At 45.5% G+C, this 23,380-nt stretch overlaps 2 protein-coding genes across 5 annotated transcripts in view; both read left to right on the top strand.

Moving 5' to 3' along the window:
• WRN (WRN RecQ like helicase) overlaps positions 1–6,285 on the top strand; it is a 110,490-nt gene extending 104,205 nt beyond the window's left edge. For all 4 annotated transcript variants that reach the window (XM_084625914.1, XM_084625917.1, XM_084625915.1 and 1 more), the window contains exons 34-36: positions 426–518; positions 1,121–1,270; positions 5,790–6,285. In XM_084625914.1, the coding sequence (XP_084482040.1) occupies positions 426–518; positions 1,121–1,270; positions 5,790–5,906 (360 nt within the window). In that variant the 3' untranslated portion in view covers positions 5,907–6,285. The remainder of the gene's footprint in view (positions 1–425; positions 519–1,120; positions 1,271–5,789) is intronic.
• A 3,581-nt stretch (positions 6,286–9,866) lies between these two features.
• Positions 9,867–23,380, top strand: part of GTF2E2 (general transcription factor IIE subunit 2) — a 61,921-nt gene continuing 48,407 nt past the window's right edge. The window contains exons 1-2 of the mRNA XM_084625919.1: positions 9,867–10,011; positions 20,199–20,365. Of these exons, the coding sequence (XP_084482045.1) occupies positions 20,203–20,365 (163 nt within the window). The 5' untranslated portion in view covers positions 9,867–10,011; positions 20,199–20,202. The remainder of the gene's footprint in view (positions 10,012–20,198; positions 20,366–23,380) is intronic.

Genomic DNA, 23,380 nt, shown 5'->3' on the forward strand with positions numbered 1-23,380 from the left:
CTTTGACAGGGCTCTGTCTCAATTTCCAGAAGTGTATCCTTTTGTCTCGAGTAACCTCTGGAGTCTTGTCACTTAGCCCCGCTGGTTTACTGCTTTCCTTCCTGCTTCCCTTCTGAGGCTGCCCTTGTTTTCTGAAGTTGCCTCCATGCCAGATCTAAAGACTTCAATTTCTGCATAAATGTGCTTCTGTTTGTAACTGATATAGCAGATCCAGTGATGGAAAGTTATTGGCATGGTGCATTTTAACAGTCACAATAAATTTACCATAGTATTTTAACAATGAATGTATGGGGACTAAGTTGAGAGAACTGAGCTCCTGTTCATTTGTGAGCTAGGACCAAGTTCAGTGCCTTTGAAAGAGATGCTAGTTCTAGTAACCCAGTGCCCCGCTAGTACCAATCTCACATTTGTTATTGCTTTTAAAGGCGAATTCAAAGAAGCCAACCACGCACACATACAAGTTTGTGTCCAAGGAAGGAGCAAAACAAGATCATCCACATATGGATTCTTCACCTTGGGTAAATTTGTGTCTTTATATTGTAACACGTGATAGTTTTGCTGATAGCAAGTGAGATGGGTAATCTATTCCAATGCCCTATTTTTGATGTTCATGTCTTTCTGAACAACTTTGTTTTGGACTGAAATTTCCTAGCACTTAAATAATAGGGTGATAGGTGCTGTACAAAAGCCTTAGTGGACAGAAACATCTCAGTCCATCTCTATATATTAACTAACCCTTTTGCTGGAAAGAACACCTCTGAGCAATAAGCAGTTCGGAGTCGCCACCAAATATTTAAAGGCTCCAAAACTGCTGTGGAATGCAGTGCCTAATGCTTCTCAGGTCTACCAACAAGGCTGTTGAAATACAAGTTTCAGCACCTTGTGTCTGAAATAAGTGCTCCATTTCCTGAAGTTCTGATGGGATGAAAAAGATGTAAATGAACTAGTGGTCTAATTAAGTACAAGGCACTATATATCCTCCCTTACTATTATGTAAGCTTATTTTCAAAATAAAGAACTTTCCATGAATGAAATATTAATTGTTTGGATTTTGAATCTTAATGCGGTAAGTGGAAAGTTTGCTTTAACAGGCCATGTTTTATTCTTCTAAAATGGGAAGCTTGTAAAGAGCAGCAAGATGGATGACAAACAACCCCCAAATGCAGAACGGGATGTACCAAGCCATCAAACCTCCCTTCGTTTGGCCTCCTGGAATCAGCCTCCCTTGGATCCTGATGAAGAGGAACTGTTCAGTGACTCCCAATCAAAGGTAGCACTCTGATCCATAATCTTAGTTACGCCTCGCAGGGTCCTAGAGCTTGGGCCTCAGCCCAGAAGTCTTCCTGTGCCCGCGAGCCTGAGTCGACTGGCATGGGCCAGCTGTGCGTTTTTCTTTGCTATGTAGATAGACCCATACAACTTACTATTGTTTTCCCCGTGCAGTAATTATGCTCTGAAATCAAGCTTGTCTCTCTCAGACTAGACAGATTAAGCTCTTCAAGTCTCTCACTGTAAGCCATTTACTCCAAATCATTTTTGTGGCTCCTTTCTACAGTTTCTCCAATTTTTCAACATCCTTTTAAAAATGAACACCAAGACTGTACAAAGTATCCAGTATCAGTCTCACTAATACCATGTACAGAGGTCTCTAAGATCTTACGTGTTAGAAATAATCTACCCTGAGGCTAACAAACCAGACAGACTTGTAAAATATCACTTACTATAGTTAGTACCTTCTCACCATTTGGGACTACTGGATGCATATCTTAATTCAGTTTCTATATACATTAAAATACCCTATCCTTTTTGTAAGAACATGCTGTTAAAGTCGGATCTATAGTAATTAATGTTGTTTAACTTTTATACTGCAGTAGGACCTAAAGGCTTCAGCCAGGTTGGGTCCCATTGTGCTAGGTGCTGTACAAATATATATTAGTTCCTGCCCCAAAGAGCTTCTAGCCTAAAAACAGTGCGCCAAGTATTATCAGCTGCTGATTATTTACAATTATTGTGAAAGCAGAATTTAGTGAAAGTCCAGTGACTTCAGTGGGACCGATCTCACTGAGTAGGAGGCTCACCTGCCCATCCCCCCTTCACCAGCTATGCTAGTGTCTTGTTTGTATTGAACTTGTTACAATTCTCAGTGTTAACCTCCATAGAAATTTAAATTTACATTTTATTTTTAACCATCAGGAGTCTCCCTCTCTGCCCTAAAGATGCCAGACTCCATCAATTTATATACAGTAATTCTCTGCCACAATCTAGCATCTCATAAAAGATCTTATAAGACCCTGATCTTATGAAGCAGGGAGCATACTGGGTTTCCAGTCTTGGCTCGTAGCTTGATAGGGAAGCATGCAGATCCCAATCCACCTAAGACGTTTTTGCTTTTCTTCATGTGTATCATTCTTTTCTTTTTGTCCTCTCCTAAAAGAAGGCACTGTGATGCCTCTAATAACGTGCTGGTGGTGCTGCTTTGGGCATGGTTGTTTCAGTTCCAGCCTGTTCTTATTAGCAAAGGAATAGCTGTTATTCTGTTAATCCTGCCAATCAGAAATCATCTTACTTTGCAAGCAGGAAGACAGCCCAACCCCATCTGGATCCAACATTGAATCACTTAGCAGTCTGGATTTTGGATCACAGTTCCCACTCCCTGCCCAAAATAAGGCTTGGATGAGGTTCTTTAGAATCCAGAGTTAACAACTACAGCAAATGTATTTTCTTGGTCTTATCCAATCCCACTCACACTGTAGACTTTCTGTCCTTATCCAAGCCACACTTAAGAGTTCTGCAGTGTCTCACCCCATCTTGCCTAATCTCTCTCTCTCGTTCTTATACTGTGCCCATCTTCATGGTGCAGTGTCAGCACCTTGAGAGGGAGTGTGATCTGGAGCAGTGTTTCTCAACGACTGTAGACGGGTGCTGGTCCCTGAGAGCTCCCTGACGCCATTTAGTAAGCCAGCAAACTGGTCCTTAGTATCAAAAAGGTTGAAAAACACTGGTCTAGAGGAGTGAACACAGGGGTTAAGAGTGAAGAGCTCCTCTCTTCTTATCCAAGTTCCTCCAGCGAGTCTGGTCCCACTAGGAAAAACGGACTTTTTTAAATAGGGTAACTCTCAGTCGCTGATATGCCTGCAAATGCGACGTGGCACCTACTGTAGACACAGTTTAACACCTTGACATTGGTGTTAGCTAGTGGTAGCCTAGGGTACATGGCTTTAATTCTGTTTCTCCATCGGTATATGGGGATATAGCCTGTCTAGCTGATGGCCAGTGAGGTTTGTACAGTGCTTTGGACATGTAGAGTAATGTAGGTGTTGAAGCACTGTGCCCGGCAGGGGGTGTAGCAGCTTTAGAGCTGATGTAGTCAATGGGTGGAGAAGGGCCCATCTTACCTATTCCTATCCTACACATTTGGGAGAAGGCTTTAAAATCTTATGAAGAGTGACTAGAGTCCCAGCTCGCTCCCCCTGGGGAGTCGCTGGGGTCGGCGTTCAGTAAACTGAGAGCCAGGAGTGTGGGTGAGGATGATTTGTGGAGAAGGTCACTGCCAAGTCTGTGGGGCACTGGGGTAGAATTGAGTAGTGGGCCCCTGCCCTGACTAGTATCGGGCTGAGATGATGCATCCTTTGTTGGACCTGTGGGAAGTTGGTTGTTGGGTTCTTGTCCAGCTTGTGGGGTGCTGAGGAGGTTGTGAAGGGAGAGCGTCTCTAGGTGAGCTACTCGAGGTCTTGGGGAGAGGATTCCCTGTCCGGGCACTCTGGATGGGGTAGGTGAGTCCCTGCCTAAGTTGCTTGGGGGAAGGAGGGTTGGAAGGAAAGGAAGTTTTGCCCAGGCTGTTTGGGGGCAGTGGAATTTGGGAAGAAGGCTCTGCCCATCCCATGGAGGGTGAGGGAGAGCCTCCCCCCTACAGTCTGAAGATGACTCTGCCTGACTTGTGGAAATTTTATGCCGTAATGGTGGAATGTTTGCTTAAGTGTCCAGCTGTCACATGATGAAACCTGGGCTCTCCCACTTCACCAAAGCAGGATAGACAGGGGATGGAGAGAAGTGGTCCCTGCAATAATTGGGCTGTAGCTATTTCAGGGCTTTGAAGAAGAGAGAGACCCTGAAATGTACCCAGAATTTTATTAGTAGCCAGTGCATGGTGAGGAGCACTGGTGTGATGTTCATACCAGTCAAGAGCCAGGCGCCTGCATGCTGCATCCAGGCACCAAGCCTGGTTTACCCCACATTCTGATTACTTTGGTCTTTCCTAATCTGCAGAAGCCATTGTTTCCTTCTCAAGCTGATACACTGCAACAACCAAAAATTACCCAGCTTCTCCTTGTTCTTATTAGACAGGGTCACACTGGTGGGGGGTGGGAGCGGGGGATGGGGTGGCAGCACTCATTCTAACTCTGCTCACAAAATAAGGCCTGCCCGTGTATCACCAAAATGAGATGTACTCACTGTAGTTTGTGCAACTTTTGACCCCTCTCCTGGGCTTGGCTACTCTTTGGTGGGGTGTATACATGCTTATGGCTCTGCCGGGCTCCATGGGTTGGAGGGGGAAAATGTCTCTCATGACACCAAAAGGAGCTGTCACTCACAGTAAATGGCACAGCTCTGTAACCCTCCCTCCCCTTTGTTACACACCCTTACAAAAGAGAAATAGTTAATGTCAGCATTTAAATCATCATCCCTGGACCTCTGCCTGAACCCCTCATTGAGCTGAGTTGGGCAGGAGGATTGTTCCAGGCTCTCTGAAGACTCTCATAGGTGTTGCTGCATCAGTTACACTAATTCATTTTTTGAGTTTTCTTTGCTATCATAATAGCTAGAGACTGCCTTTTTGTTTAAAAAAAAAAAAAAAAAAAATCTGAGATTCTGAAGAACAGCCTAATAGCTGCTATGCTATACTGGTACGTACCCGCCCATTCCGAGCCTTGGCTACTGCTGTTGCTCTGTTGGTGGACTGGTACTTCATGTTCACTGGAGTCATTTTAAAAACATGCACCTTTTCCTCACAAAGAGCGTTTTGAACCTTACAGTAAGGTAACACATATTTGCATTCCTCCGGATGAGCATGATTTTTATTGTTCAGTTGAGGTGTGGAATAGTCCATATTGTTACCGTAGCACTGTGTATTATACGTGAGGCTATGTTTTAGTCACGGGTGTTTTTAGTAAAAGTCATGGACAGGTCACAGGCCATAAACAGAAATTCACGGGCCCGTGACCTGTCCATGACTTTTACTAAAAATACCTGCCGTGACTAAAAGGGGGAGCCATGGGTGCTCTGGAGGGGGGTGTGTCCAGGGGTGCTGGGGGAGGGGGGCTGTGGCCTGGGACCTCTGCTGGGAGGTGGGAAGGATTGGCGGGGCTGGCAGGGGCTTCCTACCCGGCTCCGCGTCCCTGCAGTTCCTAGGCAGCGGATGCAGGGGCCAAGGCAGGGGGCTCCGCTGCTCCCATTGGCCGGGAACCGCAGCCAATGGGAGCTGCAGGGGGGGGACCTGCGGGTGCCGCACAGAGACCCCTCCGCCACCTAGGAGCTGCAGGGTGGCCATGCCAGTGGGAACTGGGGAGTCTCCCACCCTGAGGTAAGCACCCCCCTGCACTCCCCAACCTCCTCGTCCTGAGCCCCCTCCCACACACACCCAAACTGCTGCTGCTGGCCCAGGGGCCTCCTGGCGCGGGCAGCCCCTGAGCCAGCACCAGTCACTGTAGAGGTCACAGAAAGTCACAGAATCTGTGACTTCTGTGCCAGACTCGCAGCCTTAATAATATGTTATACTTATCTCCTTCCAGACTCAGCCTGCAAAGAGGAAGTTACCAGAATGGTTTGGACCTTCAGAGGGAGCAGATTCTTCCATTACTACTGGCAAGAAATCCAAAGTGCGAGCAAAAAAAGGTCTTTTTAGTTGAACTTGGAAATATCAACAACTTTCTCTTTTAAAGAAGCTCAGAGAGAGCATATACATGAGCAATCTGGCTCCATTGTCATTGAGAATCGAGTTGCAAGCACAACATTAGAGATGGTTTATTTTTAGTTTCCAGGACAACTAGCGTTCTGAAGTACATGTTCATTTGTTCACAGTTGAAACCATTACTGAGCTTGGGCTGGAACTAGAGCCCCTCAGTTCTTGGACTTGTCAGTGTGTGGGAAGCACCCACATCAAGCAGCAAGATCTTGAATTCAAGTACATAAAGAACTGACCCAAGGGTTAAATTAGGTCATGTTAACATTGTTTATAGAGGCTGTTTGCTACTTTCACTATTAGGATTAAACTTTCCAAGATTTTTACTGTCAGTTTATTATATATTAGTACAGCGGTTCTCAAACTTAAGCAATCCGAGGACCCTCATTTTGATTTAAAATTTTGGGGGCCTCCCCACTCAGCCCCGACTCCACTCCTTCTCCCAAGGCCTCACCCCTCCCCCACCTCTTCCTGCCTCCTACTCACTCCATCCCCCCCTCCCTCCATCACTTGCTCTCCCCCGCCCTCACTCACTTTCACCAGACTGGGGCAGGAGTAGGGTGCAGGATTTGTCAGGGAGTTTGAGTGTGGGGTCTGGGCAGGGGTCCAGGGTGTTTGGGTGTGTACTCTGGCCGGTGACGCTTACTGCGGGTAGCTCCCAACCAAGCTGGCAGCGGCTCTTAGGTGGGGGGGAGCGGGGTCAGGGGTCTTTGTGTGCTGCCTGTACCCACAGGTGCCGCCCCCAAAGCTCCCATCGCCTGCAGTTCTTGGCCAGTGGGAGCTGCGGAGTTGGCATTCGGGGTGGAGGCAGTACGCAGAGACCCCCTTGCCCCCCCTTCACCCCCCAGGGGCTGCAGGGATGTGCTGGCCACTTCCGGGAGCAGCAGGGAGCCTGCCTTAGCCCCGCTGCACCTCCTGGATGGGGAGGAGTTGATCAGTGGGGCCCGTGGACCCCCTGGAGTACCCTTGGGGATCAGTTTGAGAAACGATGTATTAGTAGATTCCATTTATTACCATCTAAATGTGAAAATTTGGGCAACTTCTGTGAAGTTCTTTCCAGGCCATCTCAGCTGCTTGTTGTTGTGCATTTACTTTCTCCATGAACATCTTCAAAACCTTAGTCTCATCAGTTGAAATTGAGTTTATTATGCAGGTGCTAAGTTTTTACAGTGCCTTTTTTTTTTTTTTTTTTTTTTTAAAGGCTGATAGTAGGCATGGAAGAATGTAGAATATGGGGGATCTTGCAGATGGTTCAGTGCCACAAAATGAATAAGTGTTACCTTGCTGCTAATACATATTATGTCAGCTCAGCATTCTGGATCTACTAACGTTAAATCTGCTTTGATCTGATAATACTGTACAGTATATCTGATGTAAGATGTACTGTATGGAACTCACTATATTTCTATTGAATTTAGGAAAATTATATATATGGTAAAATGTGATAAATACCTTTAAAATTGCCATTATGCACTTTGTACTTGCACCGTGGTGTATTTTTTATAATAAAAAGCTGCATAACGGTACTTACAATACATATAGTTTATTGTTGCTTTCCTTCTGTAATCCTGTTCATTTACCTTTTTTGGGAAATCAGACTTGTTTGTAATTCCAAGCATTAGTTCTATGAGATGAAATTTCAGTTTTTAAAATGTATGGATAATGTGGGTTGGATTTTTTTGAATTAGGGATCAATAAAAGTTAAAAATTCTGATTTGAAATGTAATGTCAAAATCAGCCAGCATACCCGTACAGCAGTAAGTTAGTTACCCACCAAACACAGTATAAGATACAGGAAAATGTTTCATAGCAGTAGGCAAAGCAAAACTTAACCCAAAGGAACAATATAGTACCATGCTGTTCTGCGGGAGGAGTGTGTCAGCCTAATAAACCAAAATGGAAATGAGAGACATCATGTTATCTGGTAAAGGCCTCTCATAGTAGAATGAACAAGGAACAGCATCCTTTTGTGCATCTGAGCTTCCTGGCACACCAGCTCCTCTTCACTTCTGCAGCAGAAAAGTGTGAAAAAATTGTGATAATTCTAATTACAATAGTTAAGAGAAAGTATGAGCCACTCCCCCCCCAAGGTCAACCTTCATCATCCTTAGTCTGTGTGCTCTAGTTCATTACTGCATGTGACTCAAGGAACTTCCACAGCATAATGTCTCCCATAGTTACTCCTGAGGGCATTCTGCGCCAGAAAATTAAAAATTCTGCACAGATTTTAAAATTCTGAAAGTTTTATTTGTCAATAAATAAATGCAGAGGCTCCAGCATGGCAGTGGGGGAGCACAGGCCACTGGGTGCACAGAGGTAGCAGATCACTCTGCAGCGCCCCCAGGACAGGGATTTGGTGGTGAGGTTGCACCTAACCCTGACACATTGCAAGAGTCGGGCTTGCTCCAGAAAACCCCCTGGTCCCTGCCCCTCCACACCAGTCGCATCAGGTGTGGGCAGGTAGGCTTAGCCCAGCAGCATCCAAGTGTGGAGGAGCTTAGTGGGGGAGATCCAGGTGTTGGGTGAGAGAGTTCAGTGGGGGTCAATCTGGGTGCAGGGGGGCTCAGTGGGGGATCTGGAGGCACAGGGGCTCATTGGGGAGGTCTGGGTTTAGGGACAATGGGATTCTGTAGGAGGGTCCAGGTGAAGGTGGTTGGGCCTCAGCAGAGGGGGTCTGGGTGTGGGGGGGAACTCAGCAGGGGGTCAAGGTGCTGTGGGGGTTGGGTGGGGGTCAGGGTGCAGCTAATTGAGGCTCAGTGGGGTGGGGGTGCAGGTGCAATGGGCCTGTTTAAATGGCTGAGCCCCAGCTGCTGCTGCCACCGAGGGAATGCCCTATGCCAGGCTCCTGCTACCCCGTCCCCATTCTCCTATCCCCCTTCCCCACTGCCTCTTTGCCTTTCCCCTTGCAACCTCCCCTATCCCTTTCCCCTCACCCCGATCCTACCCCCCCCTTCCTTCCCCACTGCTGCTTCCCCTACCCCAGCTCCTTTCCCCCTGCCCCACCGCAGGCACTCACCAGTGTACAGAAAGCGGGAGGGAATCCACGCAGGGCACCCAGCACACACCCCCGCGGCGGCCGAGCCGCACTAGGAGCCAGGAGGTGGCATCCAGCTGCAGTCAGCGAGCCAGAGCGGCACCCTTGCCACCCTCCATCACCCCGCCAGCTCTTCTGGGCTCACAGAAATGGGGCGGGCGGGGGGAGGGGCAGTGGCGTGTGAGTCCCGTGAACGACATCCCCAGCCCTCTCTCCCCGCGGTGCTTTACCTCTCTGCCGGCTGCTCCGGGCAGTGGCAAGGAGGCACCTGTGCTGCCGGGGAAGGGGGTGTGACCACTCGTGTGGCGGCTTCGCTGGGATTTTCTGCGGGGAAGCAAAGAGATCTGCCCCGGGGCAGGGGCATGAGTTTTGCCCGTGCACGGCGGCACTGCACGCCCCCCCGGGGGGCCGTGTTAAGGCTGTTACAGGTCTTGAGGCATTTACACGTGACACGCGGGTTGGTGGAACCGAAGCATAAAACTCGCAACCAGTTGGTGCCCAGCTGCTTCAGAGTTACCTGAGGCCGGGGTGACCAGGCAGCAAGTGTGACAAACCGGGGGGGGGGCGGGGGGGTAACAGGAGCCCCTCTAAGGAAACGCCCCGGCTATCGGGGCTGTCTATAAAATCAGGACACCGGCTCGCCCTACCGGAGGCGGCTACTCTCACACGCGGGCCCGCCACCCCTGGGGGCCAGGCCGGCCCGGGGCCCCTCCCCCAGCCCGGGGACCCGCGCGAGCTCGGGGGACGAAGTCGCGCCCCGCAGGGGCGGTCCCGGGTGAGCGCTGCCGGGGTGACCCGGGGCCCGCTCTGGGCCGGGCGCGGGCCGAGCGCTACGTCAGCGCGCGGCGCCGGTTCGCCGCCGGCCGCGCGGGGCATGACGGGAGGAGCGGCGGGCGCCGCTGGGCCAATCGGACCGCAGCCGCGACCGGAGCCTGCTGCGTCCCTGCCCGCGCTCCGCTCCCGCCGCCCCTCCCCCCGCTCCGCGCCGCGCCGCGCGTCAGGGCGGCCTCGCTCGCCGGTGAGTTCTCGGGCGCCAGCGGGGCGGTTGGAGCGGGGCAGCCAGGGAACGCGAGGACACCCCCCCCCCCGCCCCCGGAGCTGCACGGGCCCGTGTCTGTCCTCCCCCCGCCCCCGGAGCTGCACGGGCCCGTGTCTGTCCTCCCCCCCCCCCCGCCCCCGGAGCTGCACGGGCCCGTGTCTGTCCTCTTCACCCCCCTCCCGGAGCTGCACGGGCCCGTGTCTGTCCTCCCCCCCCCCCCGCCCCCGGAGCTGCACGGGCCCGTGTCTGTCCTCCCCCCCCCCCCCGCCCCCGGAGCTGCACGGGCCCGTGTCTGTCCTCCCCCCGCCCCCGGAGCTGCACGGGCCCGTGTCTGTCCTCTTCACCCCCCTCCCGGAGCTGCACGGGCCCGTGTCTGTCCTCCCCCCGCCCCCGCCCCCGGAGCTGCACGGGCCCGTGTCTGTCCTCCCCCCGCCCCCGGAGCTGCACGGGCCCGTGTCTGTCCTCCCCCCGCCCCCGCCCCCGGAGCTGCACGGGCCCGTGTCTGTCCTCTTCCCCCCCCCCACCGAGCTGCATAGGCTGGGGGGACCCCCTGTCTCTTCTTCCTCCCGCAGAGCTCCGCTGGCCAAGTGGGTAGGGGTGGATTTCCTCTCCCCCCCACAACTCCACGGGGGGGGGATTCTCCCTCCTCCCCACAGAGCTGTGTGGCCCACAGTGGATCTCTCTCTCCACCCCCCCCCCCGCCCCTTACACAGAGGTGAGTGGGCCAGTAAAGACTTTCCTGCTCCCCACAGCTGTATGTTCCCAAGGGGACCCCTTCCTTCCCCTCCTCCTCCTCCAACAGCTGCATGGGCCCAAGGGGACTCCCTCTCTTCCCCCCTACTCACAGACGTCACTGCGTGGGTCCTGCTGTTGTGCAGAACTGGTCCCAGCATAGTTGCAAATGAGTGGATGGGGCCCACAGGAAAGCTCTCAGTGAACCTGTTGCTGTAGGCATGTCTCTACTGCTCTAACTGCAAAAGACAGCAGGGCTCATGGGTTTGCTGCTTATTGCCAAGTGTCACTCAAACCAGGGCTGCTGGAGTAATTTTTATAATGGGGGTGCTGAGAGCTTTTGAACTAAACTGTAAACCCTGTCTATAATGGAAACCACTTCAAGCCAGGGGGTGGTGTGGCATACCCCACACTCCTAATTCCAGCACCTATAACTCAAACATCACCTCAGTGGACGGTCATGTGTGGTTCCTACCCAAGGCCCTCACCCAGTCCATGGCCTTCTTACTGTTGTGGTGGCTTGGATTTTAAACATATTTCTTGTTCCTTGTCCTACATGAGACACCACCATGTGCTCCAGGGGGACCTGACAGATGGACTAGATGCTTAGCCTTGCCAATGCACAGAGTAAACAAACTCAGCAAAATAAAGTGAAGAAAAATAACCTTCTCTTTCCATTAATTGAGTGTAACGATAGTAGAAAGAAATTTTTTAAAAAATTCAGAAAAGTGATTAAACTGATGGTGTCCGTTGTAAGTATCCATGAGCACTGGAAAGTATGAAGCACAGAGTGAAGGGTGTCCCCACCTGTATTCAGTGTTTTTATCCCTATCCATCCTGTGTAACCTCTAGCATAAGGCCAGGGCACTTATGTGATGATATTTCATCTCATTAACGTCTTGAGCCCTGTGCGGGGCTTCGTGATTTAGACTGCAATTGGGGTATCTAGTAACGTTTCCCATCTATACATTTCAAGACGACCAGGGGACATCCACCCCCCTCCCCACACCACAGTCTATGCATCCACAAGCAGTCCAAGCAACTTATAGAAAGTAAATTGCTAATATAGTTGTAAAATATCCTTTGCCTGTTGAAAAGGACCTATAATGGGGCAGTTGCATGGACTGTCTTTGGTTGTAAACTATTTTCTCGTTAAGAGAAGACAAATTGAAAAACATTCTGAGTGTGTGTAAGTGGTACATGCACAGTGGGTGGATTCTGCTTCCTAAAGTCAGTGAGACTTAGGCTTTTGAGCCTATTTTATTTACTGCTGTTTATTACTTGTATTCCCATAGTGCTTAGGAGCCCTAGTAATGGACCAGGAGCCCGTTGTGCTAGATGCTGTACAAACAGAAGAAAAAACAGTCCGTGCCCCAAAGAGCTTACTTAGGAGCAGAGCAAAACAATTTAAATTACCAACTTTAATAATGATTTCAGTCAGCAAGCAGGAAACCTTGATGTAAATCATCAATTTTAATTGTCTTTTCCATTTGTACTTTTTAGTTATTTTCCTGAAGAAAAGTTAATTTCCCCTAAATTTGGTGGTGCTTTTTGCTAACCAGGAGGATATGGTGTAGCTATTTATATTTAAGCAATTATATAGCTTTACCTTTACATTTATTCAGATTTTTAATTTTTACATTTTTGATGGTTAGAAAATGGTGAATGATTGATTAATTTTTTATTTGTGATTTGTGTCAACCTCTATTTGGAAATTCAAGTTAAATTAAAGTGCATTAAATTGAAACAGCATTTTAAACTATTTTGTTAAAAAGAAACTATCAAGTGCTGAATTCATAAGAATTTTTTTATCGAAGTTTATCAAAACATGCTTTGTATTTAAAAGTAATTAATATATTAAACAAAGGAAGTGTTATCTGTAGTGAAGGCATTGAACAGATTGGTTCTGATCACCATGTCCTTAGAGATTTTAGGACTAGTAGATCTCATCCTCTCATGCCTAGTTTTTATTCATAGATTTGAAGAGGAAAACAAGCTGTCGTGCCTTTTCAACTCTCATTTGATTGATTAACTTTGAATGAACTAGTCATTGAACTGAACTAGCTGAATAAACTGAAATGAAGAAATATTCTTTTTGTACCTGCACCAGAGGCTACTGCTGTCAAAAGTTGGTTCAGCACTTCAGCAAACTCTGGGTCCAGGTGCTTAGACAGTGTCTTCCACCAGTTCAGTGGTTTGACTTTCTTTAAAACATTTGCTGTTTAATATTATTTTTTTGTATTTAATTTAAATGATTGTAATAAGTTTATGCCTTAACATAGATTGTCAATTTCAAATGTATTTTTAAATAGGTTTATTTTAAAAAAAAACCCTTGTAATTAATTTAAATTTAAAAAATATAATAAAATTCTTGTAATTTTTTTAATAATTTATTTTTATCCTCCTTACTTGGGTGTATTAAACTTTTAATCCTAATCTTTATTTTGAATTTCCTAGTTTTCAGGCTTTTTGAATGACTTTTCTGCTAAAGTTTTTTCTTTGTTATTGATACGTAGCTAATAATGTTTGAGAATATCTTTTGTTTAGGGCATTTTCTTTGAAAGACAGTGACCCTCTCGTACTCACTGTGTCTGCACTGCCTGGTCCAGGTCTTGGAAACTGTGCTGGAATCCATGCAGATTTTTATAATATGTGCATGGAAGCTGGCAAATTGACTTATTTAAGGCCTATCAATCCCACAGGATGGCACAGATATACACTTTAGGAAGCTTGCCTATACTGTCGTTAATACCTAAACAATACCACAAAACTAGTAGACACCAGCAGAATAAGATTACATTTGGAGTTTTTACAGTTTCTTACATATGAACAAGAACATATGAAGACTTCAAAAAACCTCATCTCACAAATACTTTGTTCAATTGCTTCGTAGCTTCCAAGTCCAGAAGGGCCATTGTGATCATTGAGTCTGATCTCCTGTATAACAGTGGTTCTCAACCAGGGGTCCGGAGCTCCCTAGGGGACCGCGAGCCAGTTTCAGGGAGTCCGCCAAGCAGGGCCAGAATTAGACTCGCTGGGGCCTAGGGCAGAAAGCCGAAGCCCCACCGCTTGGGGCTGAAGCCCAGGACCCTGAGCCCCGCCACCCGGGGCTGAAGCCTGAGCAATGTAGCTTTGTGGGGGCCCCATGGCATGGGGCCCCAGGCAACTGCCCTGCTTGATATCCCCAAACACTGGCTCTGGCTTTTGTATGCAGAAAAGCCGTTGTTGTGGCACTGGTGGGCTGTGGAGTTTTTATTGCATGGGGGGGAGGGGTCTCAGAAAGAAAAAGGTTGAAAACTCCTACTGTATAAGACATGCCGTAGAACTTCTCTCAAATAATTCCTGCAGCATATCTTTCAGAAAAACATCCAATCTTAATTTTAAAATTATGACTGTTGGAGACTCCACCACAGCTCTTTGTAAATTTTTCCAATGATTAGTTACTCTCACTGTTACAAATGTATGCCTTATTTCCAGTCTGAATTTGTCTAGCTTCAGTTTCAAGCCACTGGATATTGTTATCCCTTTCTCCGCTAGATTGAAAAGCCCATTATCAAATATTCCTCATGTAGATACTTAGACTGTATTGAAGTAAAATCTTCTCTTTGTTAAGCTAAATAGATTTAGCTCCTTGAGTCTTTTACTATAAGTAATGTTTTCTAATATTTTAATCATTCTCATGGCTCTTCTATGAACCTTCTCAAATTTTTCAACATCGTCCACCAAAACTGGATGCAGTATTCCAGCAGTGGTTTCACCAGTGCCAAATACAGAAGTAAAATCTCTATTCCTATTCGAGATTTCCCTGTAAGTCCCGCATTAGCCCTTTGGGCTACAGCATCTCACTGGCGCTCATGTTCAGCTGATTATCTACCATGGTCCCCAAATCTTTTTCAGAATCACTGCTCCCCAGAATAGAGTCCACCACTGCGTAAATATGGCCTGCGTTCTTTGTTCCTGATGTATGCATTTATATTTTGCCATATTAAAATGCATATTGTTTACTTGCGTCTAGTTCACCAAGCAATCCAGATCGCTCTGAATCAGTGGCCTGTCCTCTTAATTATTTACCACTTCCCCAATTTTTGGGTCATCTGCAAACTTTATCATGATGATTTTATGTTGTCTTCCAGGTCAGTGATGAAAATGTTAAATAGCATAGGACAAGACGTGATCCCTGCAGGATCCCATCACACTTGTTTGATGATGATTCCTCGTTTGATTACATTTTGAGACCTAAAAGCCAGATTTTAAACCATTTAATGTGTGCCATGTTAAAAAACTAGAAAGTTATAAAAGAAATGAAAACATTCTGCAGTACCAATTCAAATGCCTTGCAGAAGTCTAAGTATGTTTAATCAACACTATTACCTTTATAAATCAAACTTGTAATCTCATCAGAAAAAGATATCAAATTAATTTGACAGGATCTATTTTCCATGAACCCATCTTGATTGTCATTGACTACAGTATTTCTGTATCAGCTGTTCCCTTATCTTGCCCAGAGTCAATGTTACGCCAACACACCTATGATTACCTGGGTCATCCCACATACAGTTTTAAAATATTGTCACAACATTTGCTTTTTTTCTAGTCTTCTGGAAAGTCCTTCTTGTTCCAAGACTTTTTAAAAATCAACATTAACAGTCTAGCGAGTTCCTGAGCCCTCTCTTTTAAAATTCTTGGATGCAAGTTATCCAGAGCTGCTGATTTCAAAATGTCTGACTTTAGTAGCTTCTGTTTAACATCCTCCTGAAATACTGGTGGAAAGGAAAATGTGTTATCATATAATATGATTACAGTAGAACCTTAGAGTTACAAACACCAGAGTTACGAACTGACCGGCCAACCACACAACTCATTTGGAACCAGAAGTACACAATCAGGCAGCAGCAGAGAACAAAAAAAAAAAAAAAAAGCAAATACAGTACAGTATTAAACAGAAACTACTAATAAATAAAGGGAAAGCAGCATTTTTCTTCTGCATTGTAAAGTTTCAAAGCAGTATTAAGTCATTGTTCAGTTGTAAACTTCTGAAAGAACAACTATGTTTTGTTCAGAGTTACGAACATTTCAGAGTTACAAACAACCTCCATTCCTGAGGTGTTCGTAACTCTGAGGTTCTACTCTACATCTGTTCCCCCCACAATACAGAACAGAAATATTTATTGAACATATCTACCTTTGCATTAGTATTGATAATTCTATCATTTGCATAGTCACCATAATAGAGGCTCAAATTAAATGTATACCCCAAATTAAAAAACATAGGGGACCAAAAACATGTTACCATGGCTAAATGGCAAAGGACAAGAAATAGAGGCAAAAAGGCATCCTTTAAAAACTGGAATTCAGATTCTAATGAGGACAATAAAAAGGAGCGTAAACTCTGGCAAGTCAAGTGTAAAAGTACACCTCTACCCCGATATAACGCTGTCCTCGGGAGCCAAAAAATCTTACCGCGTTATAGGTAAAACTGCGTTATATCAAACTTGCTTTGGCCTTGAGCATTTCAATTATTAATAGTCACTTCCCACCCCCTGACTGACCCCTCGGAACCCCCCACTCATCCAGCCCCCCTGCTCCTTGTCCCCTGACTACCCCCTCCAGAGATCCCCCCCATCCCTAATCACCCCCAGGACCCCATCCCCTACCCAATCCCCCCTGTCCCCTGACTGCCCCGACCCCTATCCACACCGCTGTCCCCTGACAGGATCCCCGGGACTCCCACACCCTATCCAATGCCCCCTTTCCCCATCCCCTGACCACCCCACCCCCAGAACCTCCCAACCATCCAACCCTCCCTGTCCCCTGACTGCCCCCCTCGACCCTCTGCCCCTTATCCAACTCCTCGGCCCTGGCCCAGCCCCCTTAACACGCTGCTCAGAGCAGCTTGTCCGAGCCAGACACGCTGATCTGCTGGAGCGCGCAGCCATGCCCCCCAGAGCGCTGCTTTACTGCGTTATATCTGAATTCACATTATATCAGGGTAGAGGTGTATAATTAGGTAGGCCAAAAAAGAATATGAAGAGCAACTAGCAAAGGACTCAAAAACTAACAGCAAAAAATTTAAGCACATCAGAAGCAGAAAACCTGCCAAACAATCAGTGGGGCAACTGGACGATGAAGGGGCTAAAGGAGCACTCAAGGAAGATAAAGCCATTGCAAAGAATTCATTTAGCTTCTCCTCATTGGTCTTCTCTGCAGAGGTTGTGAAGAAGAGTCCCACACCTGAGCTGTTCCTTTTAGGTGACAGATCTGAGGACCTGTCCCAGACCTGTCAGTGGAGGAGCTTATGGAACAAATCGATAAATTAAACAGTGAAAAATCACCAGGACCAGATGGTATTAGCCAAACAGTTCTGAAATAACTCATATAGGACATAGCAGAACTACTAACTGTGATATGTAACCTATCACTTAAATCAGCCTCTGTACCAGATGGAATTCACCCAAAAATTCTGAAGGAACTCAGATATGAAACTGCAGAACTAACAATTGTGGTATGTAACCTATCGCTTAAATCAGCCTCTGAACTAGATGACTGGCAGATAGCCAATATGATGCTGGTTTTTGAAAAAGTCTCCAGAGGCAGTCCTGGCAATTACAGGCAGGGGTGCTGGAATAATCTGTATAGTGGGGATGCTGAGAGCCATTGAACCAAACTGTAAACCCTGTATATAATAGAAACCGGTTCAAGCCAGAGGTTGCAGCAGCACCCATTGTTCCAGCACCTATGATTACAGGCCAGTAAGACTAACTTTAGTACTTGGCAATTTGGTTGAAACTATAGTAAAGAACAGTATTATCAGAAACATAGATAAACATGGTATGTTGGAGAAGATTCAACGTGACTTTTGTAAAGGGAAATCAAGGCTTGCTAATCTATTAGAATTCTTTGAGGGGGTCAACAAACATGTGGACAAGGGGGATCCAGTGGATATAGTGTGCTTGGACTTTCAGAGAGCTTTTGCCAAGGACCATCACCAAAGTCTCTTAAACAAAGTAAGAAGTAATGGGAAAAGAGGGATGGTTCTCTCATGGATCAGTAACTGTTTAAAAGACAAGGAAACAAAGAGTAGAAATAAATGGTCAGTTTTCACAGTGGAGAGAGGTAAATAGTGATGTCCCTCTGGGATCTGTACAGGGAGCAGTGCTGATCAACATATGCATAAATTATCTGGAAAAAGGGGTAAACAATGAGGAGGCGAAATTTGCATACAGTATTAAATTACTCAGGACAGTTAAGTCCAAAGCAGACTGCAAGGAGTTACAAAGAGACCTCAGAAAACTGGGTGACTGGGTAACAAAACGGCAGATGAAATTCAGTATTGAGAAATGCAAAGTTATGCATGTTTTAAAACACTATCCCAACTATACATACAAAAGAATGGGATCTAAATTACCTATTACCACTCAAGAAAGAGATCTTGGAGTTATTGTGGATAATTGTCCAAAGACATCTGGTCAGTGTGCAGCAGCAATCAAAAAAGCTAACAGAATGTTAGGAACCATTAGGAAAGAGAGAGATAATCAGACAGTAAATACAGTGCCACTATAAATCCTTGGTACACCCACACCTTGAATGTTGGTTGCATGCAGTTCTGGTTGCCATATCTCAGAACTGGAAAAGTTACAAAGAAGGGCAGCAAAAATGATTAAGGGTATGGAACAACTTCCATATGAGGAGAAATTAACAAGACTGGGACTTTTCAGCTTGGAAAAAAGATGACTATGCGGGGGGGGGGGGGGATATCACAGAGGTCTGTAAAATCATGAATGGTGTGGAGAAAGTGAATAAGGAAGTGTTATGTACTCTTTCCCGTAGCACAAAAATCAGGGATCACCTGATGAAATTATGTTTAAAGTAGGTTTAAAACAAACATATGAAAATACTACTTCACACAGCACCCAATCCAACCGTGGAACTCATTGCAAGGAGATGTTGTGAAGGCCAAAAGTATAATTCTAAAAAGAATTAGATAAGTTTGTGGAGGATAGGTCCATCAAAGGCTTTAGTCAAGCTCATCGGGGATCTAACACCATGCTCAGGGTGTCCCTAGGCTGTGACTGCGAGAAACTAGGAGTGGATGACGGGGATGGATTGCTCAATAATTGCCCTGTTCTGTTCATTTCCTCTGAAGCACCTGGCATTGGCGACTATTGGAAAACAGGATACTGGGTTAGTGGACCATTGGTCTGACCCAGTATGGCTGTTCTTATGTTATGTTCCTCTAGTAATGGACCAATAGCATAGATAGGATTCTTTTGTTCCTAATGTTAGAAAAACCTCCTTGTTGTTGTCCTTAACTCAGCTGGCCATAGATTTCTCCTTGTGTTCCTCTGCTTCCCTTATCAATTTTCTGCATTTCCTAACTTCTCATTTGTATTCATTACTATCCATGTTATTGTTTTATTTGGTATAGCTGTCTTACCTCCCATCTAAACCTGATCAGTTTTTTAACAAATATGGCCACCTTCCTTGGTTGTGGGGTTGTGGCTTTTTGGACAGCTAGTAAGGTGTTTGTAAACAATTCCCAATTATCATTCAGAGTTTTCTGATTAAATTCTTTGTTCCAGAATGAAACAAAAAGATTGAAACACCCTACCGCCAGAAGTCCTCTAGGCTTAGCAATAAGAGGTGCAGTTTACAGTGAATTAGTTTAGTTGTTCATTATTTGTTTTGTGATAGCACTTAGGAACCCCAGTTTTCCCGAAGTTAGTAGGACGCGGTAGTGCTAAATTCAGGGGAGGATTTATAGTGGAAAATTAGCCTCAGAGGTAACTTGGGAGAGACTAGTATCCTTATCTAAGCATCCATTGTTATGGTTGAGATTATTAAAACAGCAAGACTGTGAAAATCTCTAATTAACTTTTCACCACATATGCTTATTGTATGGATTTCCCTGAGTCTGAATAGTGAAACTAGACTTGTCACTTTCACTTTTGTTTGTAGTCAGTCTTATTTTTTCTCCTTCAGTGGCACAATACTACAGTATATATGAATTGTAAACAAACCCAAATACAATTTGTTTCATTTGAATTATAAAGATCACAACAATGTTTTTATTAATATTGTATTTACAAAAACCTTTGTTTTTTGCAAAGCCTAAAATTCAAGGGTCAAACTAATAGATGTTATCTGTTTTTGTTTTGTTTTTTGCATATTTATAGTCACAGTTACTAAGAATGACCTCAGAAAATCATGCACTAATGTGTTAGCTTTTCAAATTCTTGTTTTGGAGAATAACATCTTGGTACATTTGAAATTGCATTTTAAAATTACTCCCTTTCCTCTATATTACCTTTCAAAAAGAGGCATTTGTAAATTTCATAAATAAGGGAATTTATAATAAAATATTAAAATTCTGTACACTTTAGATACCTCATTGACCTTTTTGATTTTTATTTTCCCTATTCCTTTTTTCGTGACAGAATTATGGATCCAAGCCTGCTAAGAGAACGAGAGCTATTCAAAAAACGAGCACTCTCCACTCCTGCTGTAGAAAAGCGTACGGCACCCTCTTCTGATTCAACATCTTCCAAAAAGAAAAAAGCAAAGTTAGAGCAGGGTGGATCATCAAGCTCAAAACAAAACACAGGTTGGTGAAAGTACGTCTGATTGTTTCCTTCCATCTGTCCACATACCCTATTGGGTCAGTCTTTCAGTAAACTTCCTGTGTGGCCAGAGCCATTCTCCAAAGGTACCATCCTCTAGGAATCTTATGCTTGGGTCTTAGTTCCTGAGCATGAGGGTACGGGAACTTTTACAGCTATTAAAGAATTTTGACCCTGGAGGATGGAGGTAGAGTGTGGGTCAGGCCCCGTGCTGTAAGTGACATGCCATCCTCTGGATGATGTAAATGCTGGTCTCTGAACTTTGCAGCCAGTTTATGCTTGACCCTGCTTCATGAAGAAGCTCCTGGTGTGCTATGGTTGTGTGTCACTCCAGCTCTTTTTACTGTATACTTTTCAGCATTTTCAGCTTTCCGCCCCATCTTTCCTTTTCTCTAGGCTTCTGTATTGGTGCCCATCACTGTACCATCTCAGGTCTGATCTACACTTAAAACTGAGATTGACATAGCTACTGCTCTCCTGAGCACTGTAGCTATGCTGATATAAACCCTCAGTGTAGATGCAAGTATGTCAACAGAAGAAGGCTTATGCTGACCTAGCTCCATCGCTCAGGGAGGTAGAGTTACTATAGCAACGGGAATACTGCTTCTGTCAGTGTAGTGTGCATCTACACCATGGGGTTACAGCTGCATGGCTGTGATGCCATAGCTGTGCCGCTATAGTCCCCATGATACAGACAAGCCGTGAGTGTCTCCCAAGAGTAAAGTCAACAACAAAGTGATCTCTCTCTCTCTTCCTTGCTAATGGGCTAGCTAAGATTTTTTTTTCTTTTTTTTTTTTTTAAAAAATAAAAAGTTGTATGCTTGGAGAAAGAACTGGGTTTTATATTTTGCTGTGTGTGCCATGTGGTCAGAGGTCATTCTTATTTTATCTGGCAGTAAGTCTTGATCTGTCAACCTGGGAAGGTTCTGTAACCTGTGGTCACAAGTTGCTCTGTGTTGGCCAATAGTTTCACTGGAATCAGAAAGACAGAGAGATGGTGTCTCAGTAGCTAAGACCAGTTCCATGCAGAGCTTTGCAAGGCAAGTCAGATATCTTTAAACTGACTTCCATGTTTAGTGACGAGCCAGCAGAGAGCAGTGAACAGAAGTGATGACCTGTATTGCTGAGCACAGGGGCTGCTGTATTCTGCAGTCAACTTGACAGGTTGCCTAAGGCTTTTGCCTCAGTGTAGTTCTGCAGCATATTATTGATTATTTTGGTGCTCTTGCATTCTAGTGTGCTTCTCTGCTGCTTATTTTTCCTTCTAAATGCATTTTGGACCCATCAGTTTCTGCCTCAGTCTTCCTCGCTGATTTTCTGTTTTTTCTTGATGCTCCCTAACTTTGTTGTAGGAAAGTTTTTGAAGAAAGAGACTGCTCAGTGATTTCAAGACATGTCTGTATGGCAGAACTATGTCAGTGACAGATGACAGTATGCTCTATCTGCCTAGATATTGACCATAATAAGCAGAGTGTCAAAGTTGGCTGCAGATGTCATCCTGTGCCTGAAACAAAAATGCAGCCTGCCTCAGCCCTCCTTTAGACACCTCCAGGGGAGTCTTGTCCGCTGAGAATGTTGCTCTTGGCACAGGAAGCTATGGCTTTGACACCACCACCCCAGCGCTCTTGCACTGGTGACTTCGGCACCGTCAGTGTTGATGCTTGCACTGAAGCTCCAAAATGCTACAGGTTCCCAAAGGGTTAGCAGTTACACCCAGTGGGGGAAGGGGCGCACACCTTACCATTGCCACAACTACCCCAATAGGGATCCCAGCCTTCCATCATCCCCTTTACCAGCCTACCCTCTCTCAGCATAACCAACTACTATACCAAACATCCACAAGTACTAATGTTGGATAAGTATAATCTGGGAAAGGGGTGTGTGTGCAGAACGGCAAAAAGTTTAAAGTTGTGGTCTGTAGTGTAGGGTGGTTTTGTTAACAGTAAAGTGTATGCCTGTGGATGGGGGGAATAGAGGTTGTGTACTGTTGGGGGGCATAATTTTTCATTTCCTTGCTTCTGTGGATTTGAGTCATGTATTTTATGTGTGTAAGAACCCTAACTGCTTAGCAGTGTTTTGGGTATTTACGTCAAAGCAACTCATTGGATATGTATTTCCTCTTTTATGTCACTTTCAGACCGAGCCAATATCAGAAGCGTTCAGTACTGCTACTGTGTGTCCTAAAAGGAATTAATTTGGTCTGATGCTAGTTCTGAGTGAACAGTTGTTTGTCATGTCTTTTTGTCAGCTCAAGCTCAATGTGACTAAAACAGAGCTCTTAATTACCGCCGCCCCACCCTGCCCAAGTCCTCCTCACTACCTTCTTTCTAAATCACTGGGGACAACACCACCATCCTGTCTGTCACTCAGGCCTGTAACGTGGGGATCATCTTTGACTTGGACTTTTTCTAGGCTCTTATGTTCAGGGTATATCTAAATCTTGCCAGTTCTTTCTGCGTAACATCTCTAAGATATGTCCTTTTCTGTCCATCCACACAGCTAAAATTCTTGTCCAGGCTCTCACCATCTATCATCTTGATTACTGCAACATCCTTCTGTGTCATACCAGGGTAGAATCCAGACAGATGAGTAGCTGCGTCACCCTTGTCCTCTAGCCTAGGATGTCCTTTACAAAGCCTTGCTGCTGTAGCCTCCAACCAGGACATCTTACAAACAGCCTGCAGCATATAAATTACTCTCAGCTGTGTCACACTTTGTCTCTTACCAGCCTGGGTTATACTGCAGGGTGACCCCAACGCACTCCCAGACTTAGATTTTCCCCCAGAAGTGTATATCCTGTACTGCCCAGCCCTCTCCTGGACAGTACAAGTTGATATCAAGTCCGTTATAATAGAAATAATGTCTGCACAACTTGCCATGCCAAATGGAGTGTCCCAAACACTTCAATTTAAACACACTGGATTAGGTAAAACAATAAAACAAGTTTATTAATTACAAAGAGAGATTTTTACTCAGTACAAGTAATGAGGCATAAAAGT

This window comes from Lepidochelys olivacea (genome assembly GCF_965140295.1).
Source record: "Lepidochelys olivacea isolate rLepOli2 genome assembly, chromosome: 4".
NCBI lineage: Eukaryota > Metazoa > Chordata > Testudines > Cheloniidae > Lepidochelys > Lepidochelys olivacea.